Source organism: Sphaerodactylus townsendi, linkage group LG03 (genome assembly GCF_021028975.2).
Source record: "Sphaerodactylus townsendi isolate TG3544 linkage group LG03, MPM_Stown_v2.3, whole genome shotgun sequence".
Classification (NCBI taxonomy): domain Eukaryota; kingdom Metazoa; phylum Chordata; class Lepidosauria; order Squamata; family Sphaerodactylidae; genus Sphaerodactylus; species Sphaerodactylus townsendi.
This window is the reverse complement of record NC_059427.1, coordinates 110,146,665-110,168,655: the sequence shown is the minus strand read 5'-3', so window position 1 is coordinate 110,168,655 and position 21,991 is coordinate 110,146,665. Positions and strand designations below refer to the sequence as shown.

At 41.1% G+C, this 21,991-nt stretch overlaps 1 protein-coding gene across 2 annotated transcripts in view; it reads right to left on the bottom strand.

The window, feature by feature from the left end:
• The window catches only part of PCP2 (Purkinje cell protein 2), a 34,728-nt gene extending 13,246 nt beyond the window's left edge, over window positions 1–21,482 (bottom strand). The window contains exons 1-4 of one of the 2 annotated variants that reach the window (XM_048488387.1): window positions 21,202–21,476; window positions 7,659–7,782; window positions 6,985–7,148; window positions 1,750–1,928 (exon numbers count right to left, since the gene is read on the bottom strand). In XM_048488387.1, the coding sequence (XP_048344344.1) occupies window positions 1,923–1,928; window positions 6,985–7,148; window positions 7,659–7,782; window positions 21,202–21,312 (405 nt within the window). In that variant the 5' untranslated portion in view covers window positions 21,313–21,476 and the 3' untranslated portion in view covers window positions 1,750–1,922. Of the gene's footprint in view, window positions 1–1,749; window positions 1,929–6,984; window positions 7,149–7,658; window positions 7,783–21,201 lie in introns of those variants that run through there. The other variant, XM_048488386.1, reaches the window with a different exon arrangement.
• Between the last annotated feature and the right edge of the window lie 509 nt (window positions 21,483–21,991).

Genomic DNA, 21,991 nt, shown 5'->3' with positions numbered 1-21,991 from the left:
GAAATACATTTTTTTTAAAGAGAGCTGGATTTTAGTCAAAAGGAGAAAAGGGATTTGAGAGGTAGAGAATAAATGAAATAAATTTTGTGACTATCAAATCTTCTCATAGCAACAGAAAGTATGACTATAGAGTGAAGGGGATATGGGCAAAGCTACATATTATAAAGGTGATTTGCCATCATAAGTGGAGCTGTGCCTTCCTAAGCCCATTTACTTCTAAGTGAACAAGAAGGGAGTAACTCTTCTTATAATGGTACTGTGAGTCTCTCAGCATTTTTGTTCACTTTGAGTGTATTGAGGAAAACATGGTTAATCTTTTTTTTCTGGTTATGTTTAACAACAACTTTACATATATGTGATTTATATTGCGTCCTAAGCAGAATTATACTCTTCTAAGCCCATGGATTTCAGTGGCTTTAGAAGAGTGTAACTCTGTTTAGGATTACATTGACAAGTATGGGGAAAACTCTAGCTGTGTACCCTCTGCAACTGGTTTAAAATACAAATAAAAGTGTGTGGAAATCCAAAGACACAAGCAGTTCACATTTCAGGGAATGGCTGTGGCTCAGTGATAGAGCATTTGCTTTGCAAACTGAAGGTTCAAGGCATAATCCCTGGCATCTCCCAACAAAAGGAACTGGCAGTAGGTGATGAGATGAGGTGCATTCTCTTCATCCAAGACCCCAGAGAGCTGGTCTGGTCAGAATAGGCAATACGGTTATTAATGGACCATTCAGTGTAGAACTACTTCATGTGTGCTCATTGGGCGCAAATTGTTCCAGTATTTCTGATTTCATAGTTCTGATATGTGAGATATTCCAGCTCATGTTTCTTTTTTGCTGACACAAACTAGCACAGTGTTCTGCTGACACAGACTAGATCATGGTGTGCTTCTAGTGGCCAGTACAGAGGGCCTTCTGGGAATGTAGATACCTCTCAACAGAATATTTTCAGTTATATGCTTCTCATGCCACTCTCTGGACATAATATGCCCTGAATGTGTACTATTGCCATGCCTTAAGAACAGATCTAGATAGCAGAGAAAAACTGTAAAACCCTCAAAGCTATAATATGCCTTCGCATGCTTTTTACCTGCTGTTTTTTTATACACCTTTTACTTCTCCATGGCTTTCCTACTATTAAGAATATACATGATTAACTTATGCAGTATAATGAGTTGTAAAAAATTTGGGTTGGGTGGGGGAAATTATGTGTGAATGGAATTAATGTGTAGAGTCAATGATCATCTTGATTCCTTCATTGGTATGTTTCACTTTATAATTAAGAAAAGAATCCATGTGAACTGGGCATGTTAAATTTACTGAGGAGGATCTGTCCTGAAAGGCATCAGTCACTTGTTCCAGAAACACTTTCAAGTATTGAAATGTAGTACAAGTTTATCAGTACTGTGTATCGAAGATGAAGCCCGAATTGGAAGAGAATTCTACAATGTTCTTAAAATGCAGCTTAACAACATGCCTTTCCTCTTGTGAATAGATGAAGTCATTGATCAATAATTAATACTATTGTTATATTTATTTTATGTTGTACGTTGCCCTGAGCTCTTCGGGGGAGGGCAACTAATAAATCAAAAGACTAAATGAATGACTATGGCAAGAAACCAATATGTTCCTTCCTAGTGCAACATCATACCGCGATAGCAGCAATAGTGATTTCATGTGCCTGTGGAATAGCTCTCCTTTCCCATAGGGAGGCTAAGGGCCATCTGCCAAGGAAACTGACAAGGAAGAAACCAACTTTGCTTTTATTGGAATGGCTGGACATGTACATAGAATAAGTGGGGCAGGTACTGCAGGAAGGGATGTTCTAGGGTGAGTGGTGGTGTGCTGTGCTTGGTGGTGGCATCGGCTGGTGTCTTTCTGTCTGTCTGCTGTTTTCCCTGACCAGGGTTGGGGAGATACTCATTTCTGCAAAGAAGAAGATACCATAATGGTAGTGTAGAGAAGATTGGAATTTCTGTCACTGCTATCCATGAAGTTTCCATAATAAACAAATAGATACAAGTACAGACACATACAGATTGCACACAGTTTGAATAAAACTTCCAAGAGGCTGGGGGAAGGAGGCGGTGTGTTCCTGGCTATTTGGACCTATTGTAATAGAGACTATCCCCTTTTTGTTCCATGTTATGATGGGTTGTCCTTTGAGGTTTGCATTCTAAGCATTTTACCAAGGAAACTTACCAACATGACTTTGTCCATGTTTTCAGGGTAAATTCATTGATGCCCCATTCCTGCTAATGCTGCACTTACCTACACAGACCCTCCCACTGTGTCTCACACCCACAGCTGGAAAATCTGGTTGCCCATGTCAGACTAGAATATAATTCTTGGTGGTTAATTAGGCTGCTTCCCCCCCTCCCCCCCCACAACCATACAGACTGGGACCCTCAGGTATGTTGTGGAGTTTCACCTGAGCTGCTACAGAGGTACTGATTTTTGTTGTAGTTTGAAATGTTGCTAGTGTGCCACACCTCCTGTCTCTTTTTGCATGAACTATCAGGGAAGCAGCAGGATGAAGTCGCTCAGAGGAAGAGGAGATGATCCATGACTTTCTCTAACTATGGTACACCTCCTAGTGCTTGGCTTCTGTTTCCTATCCCCAACTCTCTTGATGTGCTGCTTGTGTCCCTGGCTTTGGCCCCAGTGAAGTCATAATTTTGTGACCCTTCTTTCTGTCACATGATTCTGATGCACATGACTTCCTCTCACGTGCTGCCAACTCAATTGGGTTCTAAGTCTGCAAAAGGTGAAGAGCACTATTTTAAGTAAATCAGCTGCATTCTAAATGTAAATAGTGCAAGACTAATATGTTGAATTGCCATCAAAGTATTGGAAGCTCTTGGAGTCCACATCAAACTGGTTCTGCAAAGAAGGTAGCAATAGGCCTCAAGTTCAGTACATGCTACCTTCCTTGAAACCATCCAGTGTGGTAAGATTTGGAGTCTCAATTATGTCAGCTGAGCTCCAAGCTAAAACACAAGCACTGCCTCCAACCTCTGCAGGGGGCCACAGAGAGAATGAAGAGCTCTTCAGTCTGATTATGTCAGTTCTAAGTTTATGTTTATTGTAACTGCTAATGTGATACATTCTGTTCCATAACTGTGTTATTGTGGATGGGGTGAGGGGAATCTGTGTAGCAGCTGCCACAACTCAATTTAGCTACCATCCTTTAAAGGAAATGGGGTCAACTGGTGACTGATACTATGTACCTTGCAGTTCACCAGACCCCTAAATATCCACATGTGTGCAAGAAAAGGGATGGGTGCTATCTGAGTCTTGCAAATGTGATTACTTATCCTAGTATGGTTAAATAATTACTTTTCCCAGTATTGCCTTGGCTTGGTTCATCTGCAGTATGGAAAACACTGCCCACCCAGGCTGGCTTGGGGGGAGTTCATGATGCGGGGGAAAAACTGGGCTTGCCCTTTTGCTTCCCCAGACTCAGCTCCTAATCCCTGTTTGGTGCAGACCCTAACTTTTCATTTCCACTCTGTTAACTCAAGGAAATGCATCCAGATTTGCAAGAGCTTCAAAGTGCCGGGGAATGGTTTCCCCTTCTCTTTGCACCCCTGCAACAAAGTCAACCAGCCTCAGGTTTTTAAAGGTATGCAGATAATGCCAGCGAGGAGCAGTCTTGTGTGGACATGACATGACCTAGCACAGACATGACCTCATGTAGATCCAGCCAGAAAACACAAGAAAGAAACAAAGTTAATCAGTTGAATAAGGAAGATAACATTACGAGAACATCCATAACACAGCAAGGTTAGTGACAGTCAGTGAAAAGAGAGTGAACAGGCAAGGTTAATATTTGCAGCAGGGGTCCACAAGGCTACAGGAAACAGACATAAATGTATATATATGTAAAGAGTCTTAGTCTGGGCAAAAGTGCTGGATTGTGTAGAGCATCTGTCTGTGACCCAAAGTCTCAGTTCCTTCCTCCATCATGGAAGGAAGTTGCAGACTGGGACATCTGCCCAGGAAGGGTTCAACAGTATCATTGGAGAAAGTTGATCTAGGTACCCAAAGCATTTAAAGATAAGAAGCCCTGAGGGACTGGTTAACATACAAAGAGTAGTCAAGATGCCTGCATTTATGTCACGGCTCTGGAAGGAAAGTATGTTTTTCACAGCTCTGGAAAGTGTGCAGTCAGAGAGAGAAAGAGAAAATGATGTCACAAATGTAATAGACCTGGGCCATTGGTAGTTGGCAATGGCCATTCCTAGCTCTTTTCCGTTTGTGTATATGTAGGATATGGGCATGCAGAAATATGGGTCCATGTTACAATTGCATGGTTATAAATAGAATTGAAGCAGACCTGAGTATGATGCCTTTTTTTGAGGTCACACTAAGTGGAACATGCAAACTTTTCTCTTGAGCTTTTTGTGCCTCATACAGTTGCAACTGAGACAGGAGAGAATTTGGATTTAAAATGAAATGAACGCCCCAGTGCAGATTCTACATTGATTTTAGGTATCAATTTAAAAGGAAGCTGACTTGAGGTCTGACCTACACATTCCATTGGAGATATGTGACCGGCGCATGTGTGCATTTGTGCTAGCTTTTAATCTCTGTGCCATTTTGCTGATTGAAACCATCCCCACTTAGGCAGCAATTAATCTGGGAGGGAAATTAATCTGGGAGGCAACCTGTCTTGTATATGAAAATGTCCTATGACTGTCAGGAATGACAGACTTCAGCATCAATATAAGTAATACCTTAAAAGTGAGGCAGTGGCACCCATGTCTGGTTAAATAATCAGCCATACACAAAAAGGGGACAATAACAGTGGAAAGCCCTGACCCGCAGAGCCCAGGATAGCCTAATTGTTCAAGCTCTTGGAAGTTAAGCAGGGTTGGCCCTGGCAGGTATGTGATAGGAGACCTCCAATGAATACCAGGGCTGTGATATGAAAGCAGGCAATGGCAAATCACCTCTGAATGTTTCTTGGATTGAAAACCTCACTAGGGTCTCCTGAAAACCCTACTAGCGTCTCCTTAAGTCAGATGTGATTTGTTAGCAATATATATGCTGGCTCAAGATCCCCACACCCAGACTGCCAGCAGGCATTGCTGTCTCCTTTAAAATGATATACGTGGCAGTTTTCAGGTAGTAAATTTGATCTGGGAGTTTCAAATTTTAGATTTCAAATTTAGTTCAGCCATAGACAAACTGGCTCACCTTCAGCCTTCATGTGAATAATAGTGATCTGCTGTGTAACGTTTGTTGGAAGAACAAGCAAAGCAAGATTTTTTTTTTCCACACAGAAGTAGTAAATTAATGAGATGTTTACAGTTTGCAGCTCAGTATTGATTGCTTAACTCATCACTTCGGTCCCTTCTGACAAGCAGAATAGTGCACTTTAATTCACTTTCACAATTGTTTGGAAGTGGATTTTGCTATTTCGCACAGTAAGATCCAGCTGCAAGGTGGATTGAAAGTGTATTATTCTGCATTTGTGGGCCTTCCTTTCACTCTTGGTGGCCTGTTATTTTCGAATACATCCTTTATCAGTTCATTTTCTAGGAGTGGAGGGGACTTTAAATGTTCTTTTTTCCTTTGCACCAGAAATGGTTAATTAATTGATTTGATGTACAATTGATTGATAAATGAAATGAAACATATTTGAAACCAAAGAGAAATACAGCCATTTACCCCCTCCCCAAAACCTAGCTGCTCATTTATTTTATTATTTAAAACGTTAATTAGCTGCCTTTCTATCTTCCAGAACCCAACACAGCTTACAATGTAGATAAAATATATAAAATAGAATGCATTAAAACCCTAACAGTTAGTGCTGTCCTAAATCAACCAGGATTAAAAATCCATTCAGATCTGGGGTGTCATGGGCACCACAAGTGAACAGATAATAAGCATAATTTAAACCACAACAAGAAAGATTGAAAGGAACAGAAGAAAAGGCTTTCATTGCTGTTTTTCTCTTTGCTTATATGGTGTACTCTCTTTTTTTATTATGCATGATTGCAGTTTGGTGCTTGTGCAACTATGTTCAAAAAATATTGAATAATAACTTTTGTTGCAAAGGGGTAATTTTTTTAGTTCGTAGAAAAACAATCTGTTCAGGAATGCTACGCCAAGCCCAGGAAATAATTGAGCACAGGCAAGAAGAATGTACAGAAGAGATGCTGCAACAGAGCTTTGTCAGGCCCCGGCTCCATAACTTTTTTGAAGTGGGGAGAAAATTGCCCCAAAATTGGACCAAGAAAAAAAAAGGCATGAAAGCAACACAGAAACCACTGGAATGCATTAAATTGATTGTCATGTTGTCTGGAGTACATGAGCAAGTCATGGCAGTTCCAGACTAAATGATACTGTGGAAGCAACTACAGAAGGATCTAATGTAGTAACAAAGGTGGAATTCATGCTTAGGGGGTGTGGCTGCAGGAAGCGGCTAGGGTTCCTTTATGTGCAGGGTCAACTGTGTGGTGGTTGCCCAGATGAATTTGGGGTGTGTGTGTTGAAATGTTGACTGCCCAGATGAATTTTGGCTTATTTATTTATTGGTGTGCATGGAGAACACTGAAGATGACATGTAGGCATCATTGTACTTGATTGTGCATACTCATCTTGCTATTGTCTTTGGTAGATTGCTCTATTTATTTATTTGCTTGTTTAAAAGATATGGGCCCTACCTTAATGAACCTTGAGCACCTTGCCAACAAGATCCTTTGTAGGTTTTTTATAATGCCTCAACAATGTGTTAAAATTTATGTCATGACAGTGAGGAAAAAAGAAAGAAATATGTTCATTATAAGCAACAAGGCCTCGATTTTCACCTCTTAAACTTCTATTTTCTGCTTCTGGTCTTAGTGGCAAGAATTTACGAAAACAGGCCAAGGCTGTAGCAAGCCTACTTGTGTGGTTTACTGGGCATACCACAACGCTACATAGATAATGAGAATAGCTCTCGCACTCTAGACATTCTCTCAATTGACCTCACCTTGGTGGCCCCAGAAGCTGGTTTGCTGCTGGCATTATTTTCAACATTCTGGAAACCTGGGAGGTAGTTAAAGCTGGCTCGTTGATCATCCATCCGCCGGCTCTGTGTGCTTGCCAGCATTTCCATTAAATGGTCCATCTCTGGTGGTGGGCTGGGGCTGTTACCTGTTCAAGGAATAGAGGTCATCAAAGGAAAATAGGCAACGATAATACAGTACTAGTGTTAGCATTCCTTTTTGAAGGATCAGGATTTATTTACATCCTAAGTAGGCTCAAAACATTCCTGCACCCCATTTGGCAATATTACTTTTTGAAACTGTAATTAAGACTTCACAAAACTAGATAATATTCCAGTAGTATAAAGATCCAAATAATTCTGTTGATTGCATAAGATGTCTCTGTGGAGTCAGATCATCTCTGCTACAGGAAGTTCTTTTTGTTAGCATCCAGTTTATGAGAACTACCACAAAAGCCTACTGAGCAAGCAATGTCCAAATTACTGTGTCGACTTGAGAATCCTACAGATCATATTCAGAGGCACCAAATCACCTAGATGGATCTCTGCTAGTGGGGAAGGTGTGAGTGGGATAGGAGAGTCAAATGCTTTGCTAGCATGCACCAATGAACAATTAGTTCCTGAACATTTCCCCCTTGAAAGTGCTTTGGTTAACTCACTGCTCGCAGGTTCCGTAGGGCTTTTGCGATGCACAATCTGAATGTCACAACGTTGCTCATCCATACGACCACTCTGTACATGGGTCAGCAAATTAAAGAATCCTTCCTGTTCTGGAGATCCAGTCTGCAACAGAAAAACCAAGACTAGATATAAGTCCTGACACCAACTGTCCTGAGTCCTCATGGTCCTCCCTCCAAGCAATCCATTGTCAACGTCATGAGGAGCACAATTGTGTAATTATCTGGTTTCTTTTCTCATACAGAACTGGCAGGTGGATTCTTCTGTATAATGTTGAATTCCAAATGGTGAATAAGAAGAGGTGAACTACTTCTGCCTTTTTAAGATCTAACAATCAGGAAGCATGGATGGCTCTCACAACACTATTCACTGGTAAGAGGAAGTCAAGAAAGGTATTTTATGTCAATAACAATATTTAGAATTCACGGATCACGTTTTGAATATATTTAATACTTCAAGCCAATGTTTTTTACCTCTACATTATGTTGGGGGTTGAGGCAGTGAAATAGTAGCTCTATTCACACAGTCAATGTGTCAGATTGACATGTGGACAAAGGAGAGCAGAAGTAGGTGGTAAACCCCAACCATGATCTACACATGTTAATTGTAAAGTGTGATTAGAATCTCTATTTGTGCATATGTGGTGGTTTTGTCTGACTGCTGTTAAATATTGGAAAACTATTGTTGAAAAGTTGCAGTTGGGCTTATATATGTATCCTGAAGTGTAGTTGCTAAGTAATGGAATGAGCTTCACCTAAAGGATTCAAGGACATTGCATTACATATGATCACTACAGCTACAATTATTTATGCTAAATGTTGGGGGGGGGGGGAATCTACATTTATATACCATATGTAGACCCATATCTGTGTGGATGGGAATCTAGGGTTTCCTGATCATGTGAGGAGAGCCTGGTATATGTACATGGTGGGTCTATTTGGACCATAAAACAGACTTGCATAGGTCCAGAACAGAGATTGCTGCTGTGATCCATTCATGTGTATTCCATTTGCATGCTTTGGGTGCAGGAAAAACTAGCAAAAACATCCAATCAGACTCTCGGTCTCTTAAGTGATAAGCTGTAGAGGAAAAAGGATGAAGAGTCATATTGTGGAAGCTGGTTTTGGAGAGCTAAAGGGACAGGAAAATCTGAAAACAGCTTGAGCGGCGCGTGGGATGTGTTTATAACGGAAATGCACAGTATTCCTTTGGAATTAGTATAATTTCTGCAGCACTAACATATAGCTGATTTCACACACAGAAGCATGATTTGCATGAATTTTGAGGCAGAAAATAGTAATAGTGCCTTCTTTGGCAAGAAAAATAAAATAATATAGTCTCCCTTTCAACAGTGACTCAAAATCTGTCTTGTAAAGTAAGTTGCCTCAACTTGCCTAATGGAAGAGCCTACCCGCACAGGGTATATTTACCTGGAATTTGAACTTTGGCTCAGTTGTTAACATTATATGACTGTATCAGCACTGCCTCCTCAAAGTGCTTCTTTAAAGGGCTTTGTCCCATACTACTTGACACTTCTATCCAAGGAAAGCTTTACATGCTGAGACAAATTTCCTGCATGGCTATAACTTTCGTATAGAACACTGTATGTTCATTGTCTTGTGCATCAAATACACATGGATGACTTTAGTCATGTGCTCATATCATGGAAACCCACATCTAATTGGGACTTTCTGATGCAAATGAAAAAAAAAAACATGTGTTCATCATGTGTTATGACATAATTGTGAGGTTCACTAATATCCCATGCAGAAATGGCATCTGTACAGGAAGTGTATGTGAAGCTGTATTGTTGAAGGCTTTCAGGCGCTGGGCTGAAGAGGATCTTTCGATTTTCGGTTGTGATTTGATAGGGGCAGGTGCTGTATTGTATACATAGATATATACTCCACTTGCTATTCCCAACATCAGATCTACCCTCTGAAGATGCCAGCCACAGATGCAGTATGCTAAACGCCAGGAGAGATCTGATGTTGCCAAAACAGTAGGTATATATCTGTATGTAGTGTATCCCTTCACTGCACCTTTATCGTCTCATCTCATCTGCGCATAATACAGCCCGGAAACCACACAGCACCCAACTGTATGTGAAGCTACTTACTTCTGCCATAAAGTGCTCAAACCAAAAACACTGGCATCCAAAGCCTAAAATTTGTACACAGACAGGACTCGTCCCCACCCTGGTTTCTAGACACACCCAATACCTGTGTATTGTTTGTCTTCCTGTATCAGATTTTAATGCCCCTGTCCTTGCTCACAGAAAGTTCTTATTCCCAATCAAGCCATTTTAAAGCTTATTTGAAGAATAAAGCCAAATGAAAAACCTTTATTCTATTGCTTGTGTCCTTCTTCTCAAAGCCCTTTGGATTAAAAATGATGGGATGGTGTTCAGTTTCAAAATATTAAAAGCAGTATAATATATGGTTTTAGTGCATCAAGTGAGTAAGTAAGAGAGTAAGCAGACTTTGACAGCCCTATTAGGAGATTGGGAGAAATTGCCCCAAGGTCATATTTGCCAAGTGACTACTTTCCCCTACTCTTTTCTTGAAAACTCATAGGTTGAGAGTTCTAATCCTTACTTGAGCACAGTCACATTCAATTAGTGGCCTTTGATGAATATGAATATTTCCATTCATATCTCACAAGCTCAGTAGAATGCAGATGTGTCTTGTGATTTAGAAGGAGATGCATACTTCTGTCAGATATCCCTTGCTGTATTAGGAATTTTGTTTTAAAAAATCCTATGACTAGTTTGAATGGGTATGAAGGCAAGAAGAAATGAGAACAACAGAAATGACAGAAAACCTTTAAAAACTCTACTATTAACAAATGTTGAGCTAATAAAGAGATACAAATCTGAGCTGCAATCTTGTATGAGACATAAAAATATTCACAAAATGGTGACTTCGTGGCAACAGACCTTTGTGACAACTCTATCTCAGCCCCCTTCCATACTTGCAGAATAATGCACATTTAATCCACTTTCACAATTGTTTGAAAGTGGACTTTTCTATTCCACACAGTGAAATCCAGCTTCAAAGTGCATTGAAAGTGGATTGCATTATTCTGCACGTGTGAAAGGGGCCTCAGTAGCTTGGTACATCTCAAAATCCGTTTGTTCACAAAACAAAAACATTTAATCCAGCAAAGTCTATGACATATCTTATATCTCATTTTAAGACTGCAAAGTTATGTGCTTGTGTGCTCCATCATGAATTGAAACCTTTCCCCTTCCCCCCTTTTGCTCTGAATATCCATCCTGATAGATAGTTCTGGGGAATTCAAAAGTTATTCTCTGAAAATATAACTAAGGTTTCCTAGAAAACAACTTAATATGAATTATATGATATTTTGTACTTTTCTTTCATCTCCCAGAAAAAAAACTGGAAGATTGTAATACAACAGTCTTGATGCAGTTGTTTACTATGGATGTGTTGTATTGTCTGCATCAACTGATGTTCCATGGAGAAGTAGGAAAACACAGTAATTAAAAAAAATTAAGCAAGGCTGTTCTGCTAGAACACAACATTGTAAAAAAATTGACTTTGAGTTTTACATTTTCCTCAGGTTTTAGATATTGATAAAGTTAACTTTAGAATGCACCTGACCATGAACATAGGGTTGGAAGATTCATAGAATCCAATGCCACTTTGGATTGGGAAATACCAGAGGGTAGGGCTTGGGGAAGGGAGGGGCCTCAGCATGGTATTATGCCCTAGAGTTCCCCACTCTCTCTTTTTTTTCTAGGTGAACTGATCTTAATTGTCTTGAGGGAGATCTCCGGGTACCACTTGGAAGTCGGCTGCCCCTACGTAGGAATCAGGATCAGTGTTAGCTCAAGAAACCCACACGGCTTGAGGAGACAGAATGAGTTGTTTTTAAAAAGGAAGGGAGACAAAAAGGGGAGTTCTGTTGAAGAGACCATCTTTTGGATTCAAGATGTAATCTGAAGATTTACAAGTGGGATCGCTTTTTGACTCAAGTCTTGAGAATTATAGAATGTATGGCATCTTGCAACTAAAGACGATGATCACTTTGTAATTTTTTTTATTAAGTTCACCACTGAACCCCCTGTCAAGTTTCATTCCTTAAAGTGCCCATCTGGTTTCTTCACAGTTTTCTCAAGAAACTGGTGGTAGTTCTACTGAAGCTCAAAGGCATTTCAATAAAGTCTGTTTTTGGTTTTGGGGTTGTTTTTGTAATCCTTCGGTCAGCTGCTGAGCAAGGAAATAGGAAACAGAACTTCCTAGCATCAGCATCCTGTGTTTGGACAAGTGGAAACCTTGTTGGGATGTAGTAGCCAATCCTGCAGCTAGCTGTAATGGAGCAATTAGGTGACCATGGGCATTTTCTCCTGGCTCTTCTAGTCCTTGGATGATCTTGATTATGCCCCAATACATCCCTGATAGCTGCCACTAGTCTTGGAGAGAAGGGACAAAGACATTCCAACAAAACAAGAAATAGGAGGAGGGAACTACTAATAATAACTTCTATATAACTAATTCCTAAGCCCATCTGAGGGTAACTAAATCTATGGACTGGTGCCACACTTAACACCAAACAAACATTTTTGCAGACTTTGAGGATCCCCTAAGTCTGCAGAAAAATTAAGCATTAAAAACATGGGGGGGGGGGGGTTGAGTTTTCCCAAAATAAAAAAGTGTTCTCTGTGCATGAGAATGCACTCACCTTTTGAAATGGCGGTAGCCACAACTGCAGAGATCTGTTCTGGGCTTGGCCACCACAACTGTGGATGTCTGGAGCAGCTGCAGACCACTGGTGGCATTGGGTTCATCCACCATTGCAGTGGATTCCTGGAGCGGCTCCAGGCTCAGCTGCTGCAACATCAGACTCCAAGAGAGACTCCAGATCCACCAGATGCGGAGATGGGTTTAAGGTAAGTGGTGGAGGCCTGGAGCTGTGATGGGTGTGGGGAGATGGTATCCCGCCCTGCTGCAAGTCTTGCAGGCCACCCACTTCTCAAATATAATGCGCAAGTAATGTTTAATATAATATACACATTTCAAATAAACATAACAACAGACAAAATTCTGTGCCATTACTATATGGACCAGGGCTCAAAAACATAAAGGCTGTGGATGGAAAATCTATTAAATATAGTGGACTGAATAATTATATAACATGTTTTTATTATATACTGTTTATTTTTGCTCTAAATATTGGAGAAATATAGAATATAATGGTTTTGTTCAACAGGCAGTTGTCTTCTCTAAGGGATAACACTAATGTGTGCAAGGTACAGGGCACCTATAGTAAAGCGATGTTCGTAGGTACACAGGAACACATGAAGACACTTTATACTGGCTCTGACTTTTGGTCCCCTTCTTCTGCACAAACCTTTTAAAATGTTTTGAGACAGGAAATAAAATGCTTCCTCCATGGAGTTCCAAATTGTTTTTACAACCAAACATTTTATTTGCAGCTTCAAAATGTTTTAAATGAATTCCCTTTCAAAATGATTCTCCAACTGAAATGTTTTGAAAATATCTTCAGTTCCTGTGTGATCCACCAATTACATTTTCCATGCTTCTCTGCTTCCCTGAACTTCTTCCTTGGCAACATTTTCTGAGCTCACTCCATTCCCTCTCACTTGTTCATCTGCAGCATTTCTGTTTGTTTGTTTTTATTTTGGGGGGCCCAATCTTCGAAGCATTGAGTATATGAGTAGAGAATCACAACATGAGACTTTGAAGCACTGAAGCATCAATTCAACACAGAAATTAAAAAAAATGGGGGGGGGGGAAATCACGTAATAGCAGCCATTAATTGTTTTGAGGGGGTGAGTGTGGACATACATTGTTGTAAAAAGGGGAGGGATTGAAAGCGTTTTAGAAACATTTTAGATCAGTGATGGCGAACCTGTGGCACGGGTGCCAGAGGTGGCACTCGGAGCCCTCTCTGTGGGCACGTGCACACAGATTTCGTCATGTTGGGGGCGAAAAATCACCCCCCCACACACACACATATCTAGCCTGGGCTATTGAGCACAACATGCGCACACCGTGGTGACCAGGGAGGACTTGGCTGGTAGGCCTGGTGCCTGTGCTTCAGGTGGCTTCTCCCGAGGGGGGCGGGGGCGCAGAGGAGGCAGAGATGCTAGAGAGGCACAGAGTGGTGCACGCGGGACTTCCTGGAGGCTAGAGCAGGCTGGCCCCTGCTCGAGTGGGTGGGGCGGAGGAAGAGGGAGCCAACCATTTTTTTCTAAATTAAAACCTCAGCATTCAGGTTAAATTGCCAGGTTGGCACTTTGCGATAAATAACTGGGGTTTGGGTTGCAATTTGGGCACTCGGTCTTAAAAAGGTTCGCCTTAAAAAGGTTCGCCATCACTGTTTTAGATAATGGGTGTGGAAAGTCTACTCAACCTAAGAGCATCTCTCCAGGATACCATGTGGAGGCCTACTGTCCTTAAGTTAATTTCCCTCCCTTCCTTCCAAATAAGCTGCTTCAACCTGCCCAGAAGCTAACTGCCTGAGTGCTCCTGGTTTTAGCACAAAAACTGGCTGTGCTACTTGTAATCTGTTGCATAGTTCACAGGGGAAAAGGATTCTCTTGGGCTTTGAGTATATCAGGCCTGGTTTGGATTTTTTGATTTATTCAAAATGAGTGTTACCTTATCAAGTAAATAATTGCTTCACGAGTTATCTTGAATAATTGCTGCTAATGAGTGATCAGAAACACAGTCTGGATTCTAGGGTCAGATGAGGTCTCTTCATATTAGAACAATCCTACCCTACCCTAGAAGTTACAACAAACTCGTGGTTCCTCAGGGATACTTTTGGAAAAGTTTAGAGTTTAAAAAGGTTGCATGCATGCCCAGATACATACAAACCATGTCCAAAAGGTCAATTTCCGAAAATGATCTTATTTCATACCAGAAAACATCCCACATATATGTGGGTTGAATATAGCCTGATAGATTTGTTCCTTGAGTAATTGTAATGTTTACTAACATTCTGTGCCATAACACCAACTCAGCCAATCATTGTCAGATAATTCACTGCCATACAAGTGCAATTCAATATATGGTACATATTAGTCTGATTTCTTGGAACATCCTAGATTTGGACATATCAAATGAACCTTAACCTTTTGGTCGTCAGAAAAAGACACTAAAATAATATTTTGAAAGGCATAGCATGCAAGACTTTGTTGAGAGCTGCTGTCACTTGGCTGGGAAAATCCAGAGGGTTGTGTTTTTTGCCCATTCTTTGGATCTAAGGTTGTTTGTGATACGTTTATCTTTCTTTTATGATTGTTAGACACTTTTCATGACCATTTTTTAGCTGAAATGGTTGAAAGTTTCTTGCCAGCTGGTTCTAACACTTTATCTTATTTAAGTTTATCTCATAATGTACTATAATTTCTTGACTGAATTGCCTACATTTAGAAATGGTGGTGGTGGGGAGATAAACTACAATCCTTGCTACGCATGTAGACTGGCAGAAGATAACACCTATTATTTTTAATAGGTCATTTTCACAAATACTGTAGTAGCTCTGTAAACTCTCCATGTTTCTTTTGTGTTAAGTCTACTACTTGTATTTTTTAAATGCTTCTGTCTTTGGTACTGGTTATGAAGTTACAGCAGAAGTGGTTCTCAACCTTCCTAATGCCGCGACCCTTTAACACAGTTCCTCATGTTGTGGTGACCCCCAGCCCTAACATTTATCCATTTTACAGATGGAGAACACTGATACAGAGAGTCTTAGGCAACCCCCGTGAAAGGGTCGTTTGACCCCCAAAGGGGTCACAACCCACAGGTTGAGAACCGCTGATCCAAACCTATCCCCCAAATCCGGAAAAACTGATTCGCTAAACCAGCCCTTCCTTATCTTAATAAACTCACCTTTAATTTTTTTGCTTTGATTCTCTGATTCTCCAAAATAATTAAAGGAGTCTCTGTAGTAGTTCACAGTTATGTACACCAGGAAACAAGATCTATAGAACAAATGCAAACCTGTCTGTATGAATGATAGTCATGGGATGACACAGACCAAAATGGAAGAGTTGGCAGGTCAATATTAGAATTGTTTGCTTTGGTGCCTAAACTGAATTTGGGAGGGGGAGGGGGGGGGCTTGGCAACTTTTTCTGCCTGATTTCAGTATTAGAACTTACAAAGAGAGAGTTAACATGCATTTGAGGCTGTGGTCCATCAAAGGCCTCTGATGCACAGAGGAAGGAGGTGGGGAAGAGAAATAGTAATTGGTGCCTTTCTGTAGAGACTGGGAACTTCTGCTGTAACTTCATAACCAGTACCAAAGACAGAAGCATTTAAAAAATACAAGTAGTAGACTTAACACAAAAGAAACATGGGATTTCTCCATGTTTCTCTGTCACCTGTTTCTTCTGAGAAGTTTTTGTCCTGACTGAGAGACAAGGTAGAGGCAGAGAACTGAGTGCAAGGTGAAATATGGAGGAGCTACTAATGGAATTTAGGAGATTTCTTGAAGAGGACCTCCTCAGGCAATATATAAGATCAAGCCACGTTACAGAAATGGAAGAGAGAAAGGTGAATAGAGGGACTGAAATGATAGGTTTTTCAGGTCTACATGACAAATGGCCCATAGGGAGAAGGTACAGCACTATGTCTGATGTTACATGTTCAAAGTAGGCCCTCCTTCCTGCAGCTATAATAGAAACCCCAAGGCATGGTTGGATTGTACAAGAAGTTGAGGGTACACTAGAAGCCAGAGAGGACAATTAGCACAGCTTCCTGCTGAAAATCAGCAAACAAAAACTGGCAGGCTGAAGCTGATGCAGAGAGGATTGAGGCTAAATGGTAGAGGAAGCAATAGGACTTCAGGGGGAGGTGGGGAGGAATGAGCCCTGGAACAAAGCCAGCAAGTATTAGGAATTAAAGGCATTAATCTCATCTGGGTTGGCCTTTCTAACAGTGGGCTCTGGTCATCCTGCTGCAGAAAGAAAGGAAATGCATCATGATTAGATAGCTTGTGTGTATGCAAGGCTATATACTATGTCTGGCCATGAGATAATAGATTTGGCTCTGCTGTGACCCTTTTACAACCATGGACTTTGAGCATTAAAGAGTCAATTGAAGGCAATCTAGTGTCTCTTATTTGGGGAGCCTGTTCCATGGCTTAACCACTCTTAATAAGGACACTTCAGTCCTTACTAGGAATGCTTGAACACTTACTTCTTCAATTCACATCCTGTTTACCAGTAGCAAACACCGACCTGATTTTTCAGCAGTTGATTTGATCGTTTGTTGATTGATTTGTGGATGTTTGGCAAGTTGTTTCACTGTGTTCCTTACTAACAAAGCTGTACAGTGCAAGTGGCTTTTCACACACTGAGTCTGCCACCCTCCCTTGCTATGTAGCAGGTCTGCTCAGCAGGTAATTGTAAAAATAAAGTATCAGATCACTCACAAATCATGTAATCAGTCATCAATAAAGACTGGGTTTCAATAATAGTTTACATTTGTCTTAAATAATCTTTAGTTATGCTAATGGTTGACAATTCATTTGAATTGGCAGTACCTTTGTGCATGTGCGCAATGTTAGGGAAATTTGGTGTGAACCAGTTTTTCAGGTACCCATGGCTGCTCTGAACAAACCAAATAGACTGAGCGATTGGCTCATATCTGATTCCCACCTTCAAGCATGGTAAGTTCAACAGTTTAACATGTTCTGGCAAAATTTGCAGCATCCCTATTTCTTATTCTCAGACATGTTTATTTCCTAATCCTAAAATTAAACTTTTAAAACAACTTTTAAAATGAAGGGACTAAGACACTAGTATTTTTAGCAGCTTCACGTTAGTGCTATGTATAGAATTTAGCTTCCTTTCTTACTGTTTTTCACTCTTTTTTTGCACTTGGTCTCTGAGATACATTTGAGGATACTCAAACATGAGTATGTTTGAGGATACTCAAAGGCAGAATGGAATGACGCCTCTACAGTGTCCCTTGAATGCTTTTCAGAATCCTTCTTGCTACATGGCAGTTTCATGTTCAGATTGTGCACCTTGTGTTCTTTATTCCTTGTTTTACTTGAAGCCAAAAAGGCCCCAGATAACTTAGATGTCTGGAGAGATGTAAGAGAACCCAGCTGTCCGACCAATTTGATAGCAATTTTGTTTTAAATTTTCATTTTTGATTAGAAGAAAGTACAAGGGGGTGCATTATAATAATGCTCGGACGAATACTCCAGAACTCACAAACTACTATTTTCCAATTCTCAAATTAATTTTTATGCAATAAAAATGCCACTGCAAATTAATTGCTATTTTCTCATATGTGGCTGGAATGAGTCCAGCTGACCTGTAATCTAGATCTCTCTTAATTTAATCTGAATGCATCTCTACTTGTTTAAATTGGTGATTTATCCTGGGGATCTATCAAAAGCTTAAATTTCCCAAGATCTGATAAATGTCAGGTCTCAGCCCTATTTTAGAAGAAATGAGACCCAGTAATAACATTTCTACACAAAACATAATCACATCTGGTGTGTGTTTCCACCCAGTGTCTTCTCCACTTTGTCCCTATCAATCACATTTCATCCACCTCTTTCTTTAAGGAGCTCAGGGTTCTCTTCTCTCTCATTCCACTTTCTTAATAAATCTGCGGGGTTGGTTGAACCAGTCACTTTTTCTCAGCTTATGATTCTGGCCAAATCCTGCCCCAATTATTTTGAGAGCCTTTTAGCTACAAATGTTGGGGAGTACATGTGGGCATTTGAGATTTTAGGCAGCCACTTATCCCGTCTTGCAATGGCTTTTGGCAGCTAACAACAATGGAGGATTGTTTTACAGTGCTTCCCCTGCCCTGATTTTAACATCCTAGATTTCTCATATGGGATTCAAAAAAGTGACACACAACAAATGGGCATCAAACCTAATGTTGAAGAGTTGGTTGGTGGCCATCAGAACAGGGGGTCATTTAATGTATATGCACCTATATAAATATAGTCACTTTGTTTTGCTGGTTTTATGCCGATGTTTTACTTATTGCTTAAGGGGCACTCAGTGATTATACTACAAACTTGGTGGGTGGCAGTGGGTTAAGAGTTAAGACACACGGGCCATTTACACATGTGTAGTCTCCTTTGCCTTGAGCTTACATTCTCTTTGAGTTAGATTCTTGGCTACTCACATGTTTCCCCCTCTTTGGCATTCAGATCAGAGAGTTCCTGAAGTTTCTGAAAGCTCTTTAAGTGTGTTGTTCCTTTGCATTTTCTCACTCCTCCTTGCCTTCCCCCACTCACCCCATAGTAGTTTCCCCTACTCTACCAGTCAAAAAACTTGGAGAGGTTTCCCTGCTTGCTTACTTTTTTAAAAAAATTATGTTTAAAGACTATCACTGAAGTGGTAGATGGGAGTGGTGAACCTGGTGAAATTGACAAGGCTGCTTCAGCCATGTACCGCCAAACAAAAAATGCCCCACCCCCCAAAGGTGGCAGGCAACCTACCAAATGGAGATTACATGGCAACAACAAGGGGGGTGGGGGATGGCAGGTTAGGGCTAGGGAAACAAAAACCCACAGGGAAAAAAGAGTGGTATGAACAAAAAACCCCACTGCAAAGCAAAATTAGAGAATCAACTGCTTGTCCATGGCGGGGTAAGCAGTGCATGCAGAAATGGTCCCTGATCTAGCTACTGTACTATATCCACACTCAACTTTTCCTTTTTATTCATGAGTTTAATTTAGTGCAGTTTTGTGTCTCAGCACTCTTGTGTCCTGCTTCTTGATTTTGGCCCCCTGCTCATCTCCCCACCTCCTCAGCACACATGGTTTGGTGTCTTCATCTTTAGAAAGAGACCCAAATTCTCTGAACCAACCTTGAAAGTGTAATTGTCTTCAGTGCCTCCTCAAAAGTGACAACGTAAAAAAAAAAGGTGTGAAAGAAGGGAGGAGGTCTCTTTTGCTTCCTTCATTGCTGTTTGCATGTGGAGTTCCTAATTGGCTAATGGTATATCATATACTGAGACAAACAATAGGGAATGGATGGACTTCTCTGGACTTCTTGATCCTCTCTTAATTCTAAATCATGCTCAGTTCTTTATTGAAAAAAAGTTCTGTTTTTGGCCATTTACACACTTGAGGTCTCCTTCGCATTCAGCATACATTCCCTTCAGGTTGGATTCTCAGTTACACACAAACTTCCCCCTCTTTAGAACTCACTGCGCTTCAGATCAGATTCTCTGTGCAGTTTTCAGGACGGGTTAAAGCGCAACCTTCTCTCTCCCTCCACAAGGAGAGAGAAGGGAATCTCCCTCCACAGGGAAAGCAAAGAGTGCATGCAGCCTCTTGTGGGTTCACCCTCTCCTCTCTGCGTTCCCTGTCCACAAAGCAGTAGTTCTGCCCATTCCTCCAGCTGGCATTTCAGGAGGATCAGTGGGGCTTCTTTCTTAAAATTTAAGTGATGTATGTACATCTATCACTGGAGTGATAGACCACTGAAATGGCCCCTCCTGCCAAAAGGTGCAGGCAATCTCCCCCATTGGAAGTTTCAGAAACAAAAAGGAAGCATGGGAAGGGGATGGGCAAAATGGTGGCTTGGCTCAGGAGGAATATTGTTTAAATTAAAAAAATGTGGGAAAATCCCACTGCGGAGCAAACAGCTTTAGGGTAAGTTCTTCAGGAAATAAAGGGTTTATATTTCGTGAGGAGGATCATAACATTATCCAACCTATGATCCATATATATATATAAGCCACTTCTTGCTCTGTGTATTTTTCTTCAATAAAGGGTCTTTGTGGTGTTTCAACTTGCTCTCTGTGTGTAAGATCATGATCTGTTGCTCTCCATAGCAGGAAGAACGAGTCTTCATTGCTCTTGACTAAGGGGAAGGATTTCAAGTGCTGTCCCTCATAATGGGTGCATGCTGCGTAGCAGCCCAAAAGCAGAAGTCCCACTTCAGAGCTCTTATGGGCATCTTTCTGACCTATGCTCAGAAACCAGCTATAGACTCAGTTACTTAACTCACAGATACAGTATTATCCCCTCTCCTTCCCTCCCCTCAAGTATAATATTTTTTCAATGGAAGCAATTCATACATTCAGCACAAGTCATCGAGTGATGTCACAGAGTGGAGAGGCACTGTCAGATCTACACACATATATGAACCAGCCATTGTACCAGTAAGTATGGGCATTGTTGAAACAAAATCACCAGGTTATAAAGCAACAGATATTGGCAAGGCATGCCTAATACCACCATCAGAAGTAAGTACCCCATGGGACATGGTTTCCTTTCTAGCCCAGTGTGGGTGATGATAGGTCTTCAAAAGCTCTCGGACAAACTGTTCTGCATCTTTCTTGTCCCTATACCAGTCTTACATCTTTACATTCTATCACCAAAACTTGCTTTAAGACACACCACTCTTTTTTTCTGAAGCCAAAACTCAGGGATTAGCACAGACCAGCCCAAAACTTCATATCCCACAGTAGTGGGGAAATTGGATCCAGTGGCTGGAATACTCAGTTAATATTCTATCACAACATGTCCTGGGTTAACCTTACCCCACTGGATGGATTGGATCCTGGTGCTGGTTCTGTTGTCAGATCTGATGTTGGCTCTGAATCTGGCTCCTTTTTCTCTTCTTCTTCAGCTTTGGCTTCTACCGTTGTCATTGTGAGACACGTCTCTTGTGTACACTGATGGAAATAGGTTCCTTTCTCCAGAGACAAAGCTGTTTATGCCCTGGGGCTGTTTCTGTAGGACCTCTCAGCACCGAGCACTTTGCTTGCCCTGCGCCCACTGTGACAACCTTGATGCCTGCCGCTCTTAGTGATTTATATGGAACTGCAGCACTAAGTACCCCCTTCTGCTGCTCTGTGCCACCCCTCCCCCACACAGCCTCATTTTCTGCACGGGGATCAAAATCCATATTTTAATAAACACCAGCATCCAATCTGGTCTGCCCATCGGATCCCTGTAATCTGCATAAAGATTATCCTGGATAATTGTATCAAAGGAGCCAACACATACTTCATTAGTGAGTGTGTGTGCATGTATGCATCAGTAGCTACATGTTTGTGTGTGTACATGCACATGTATTTTACTGAAAGGTAATTCGAGGAAGCAGTGTTACTTCCTTTACAAGGCTAGAAATCTGGTTAGGCATTGGTGTCATCCAGGCTGCTGACAGTCTGCCAGACTGTACTTCATTGTCCTATTCCACTAGTGGTCAGACTTCTTGAAAGGCCAGAACACCACCGGGCTTTAAGTCTGATATTACCCCTCTCATTTGAATCCAGTCTTGGGTCAGGTATGAACTACAGTGCTGGGCCAGCAGTTGGAACCCTAACA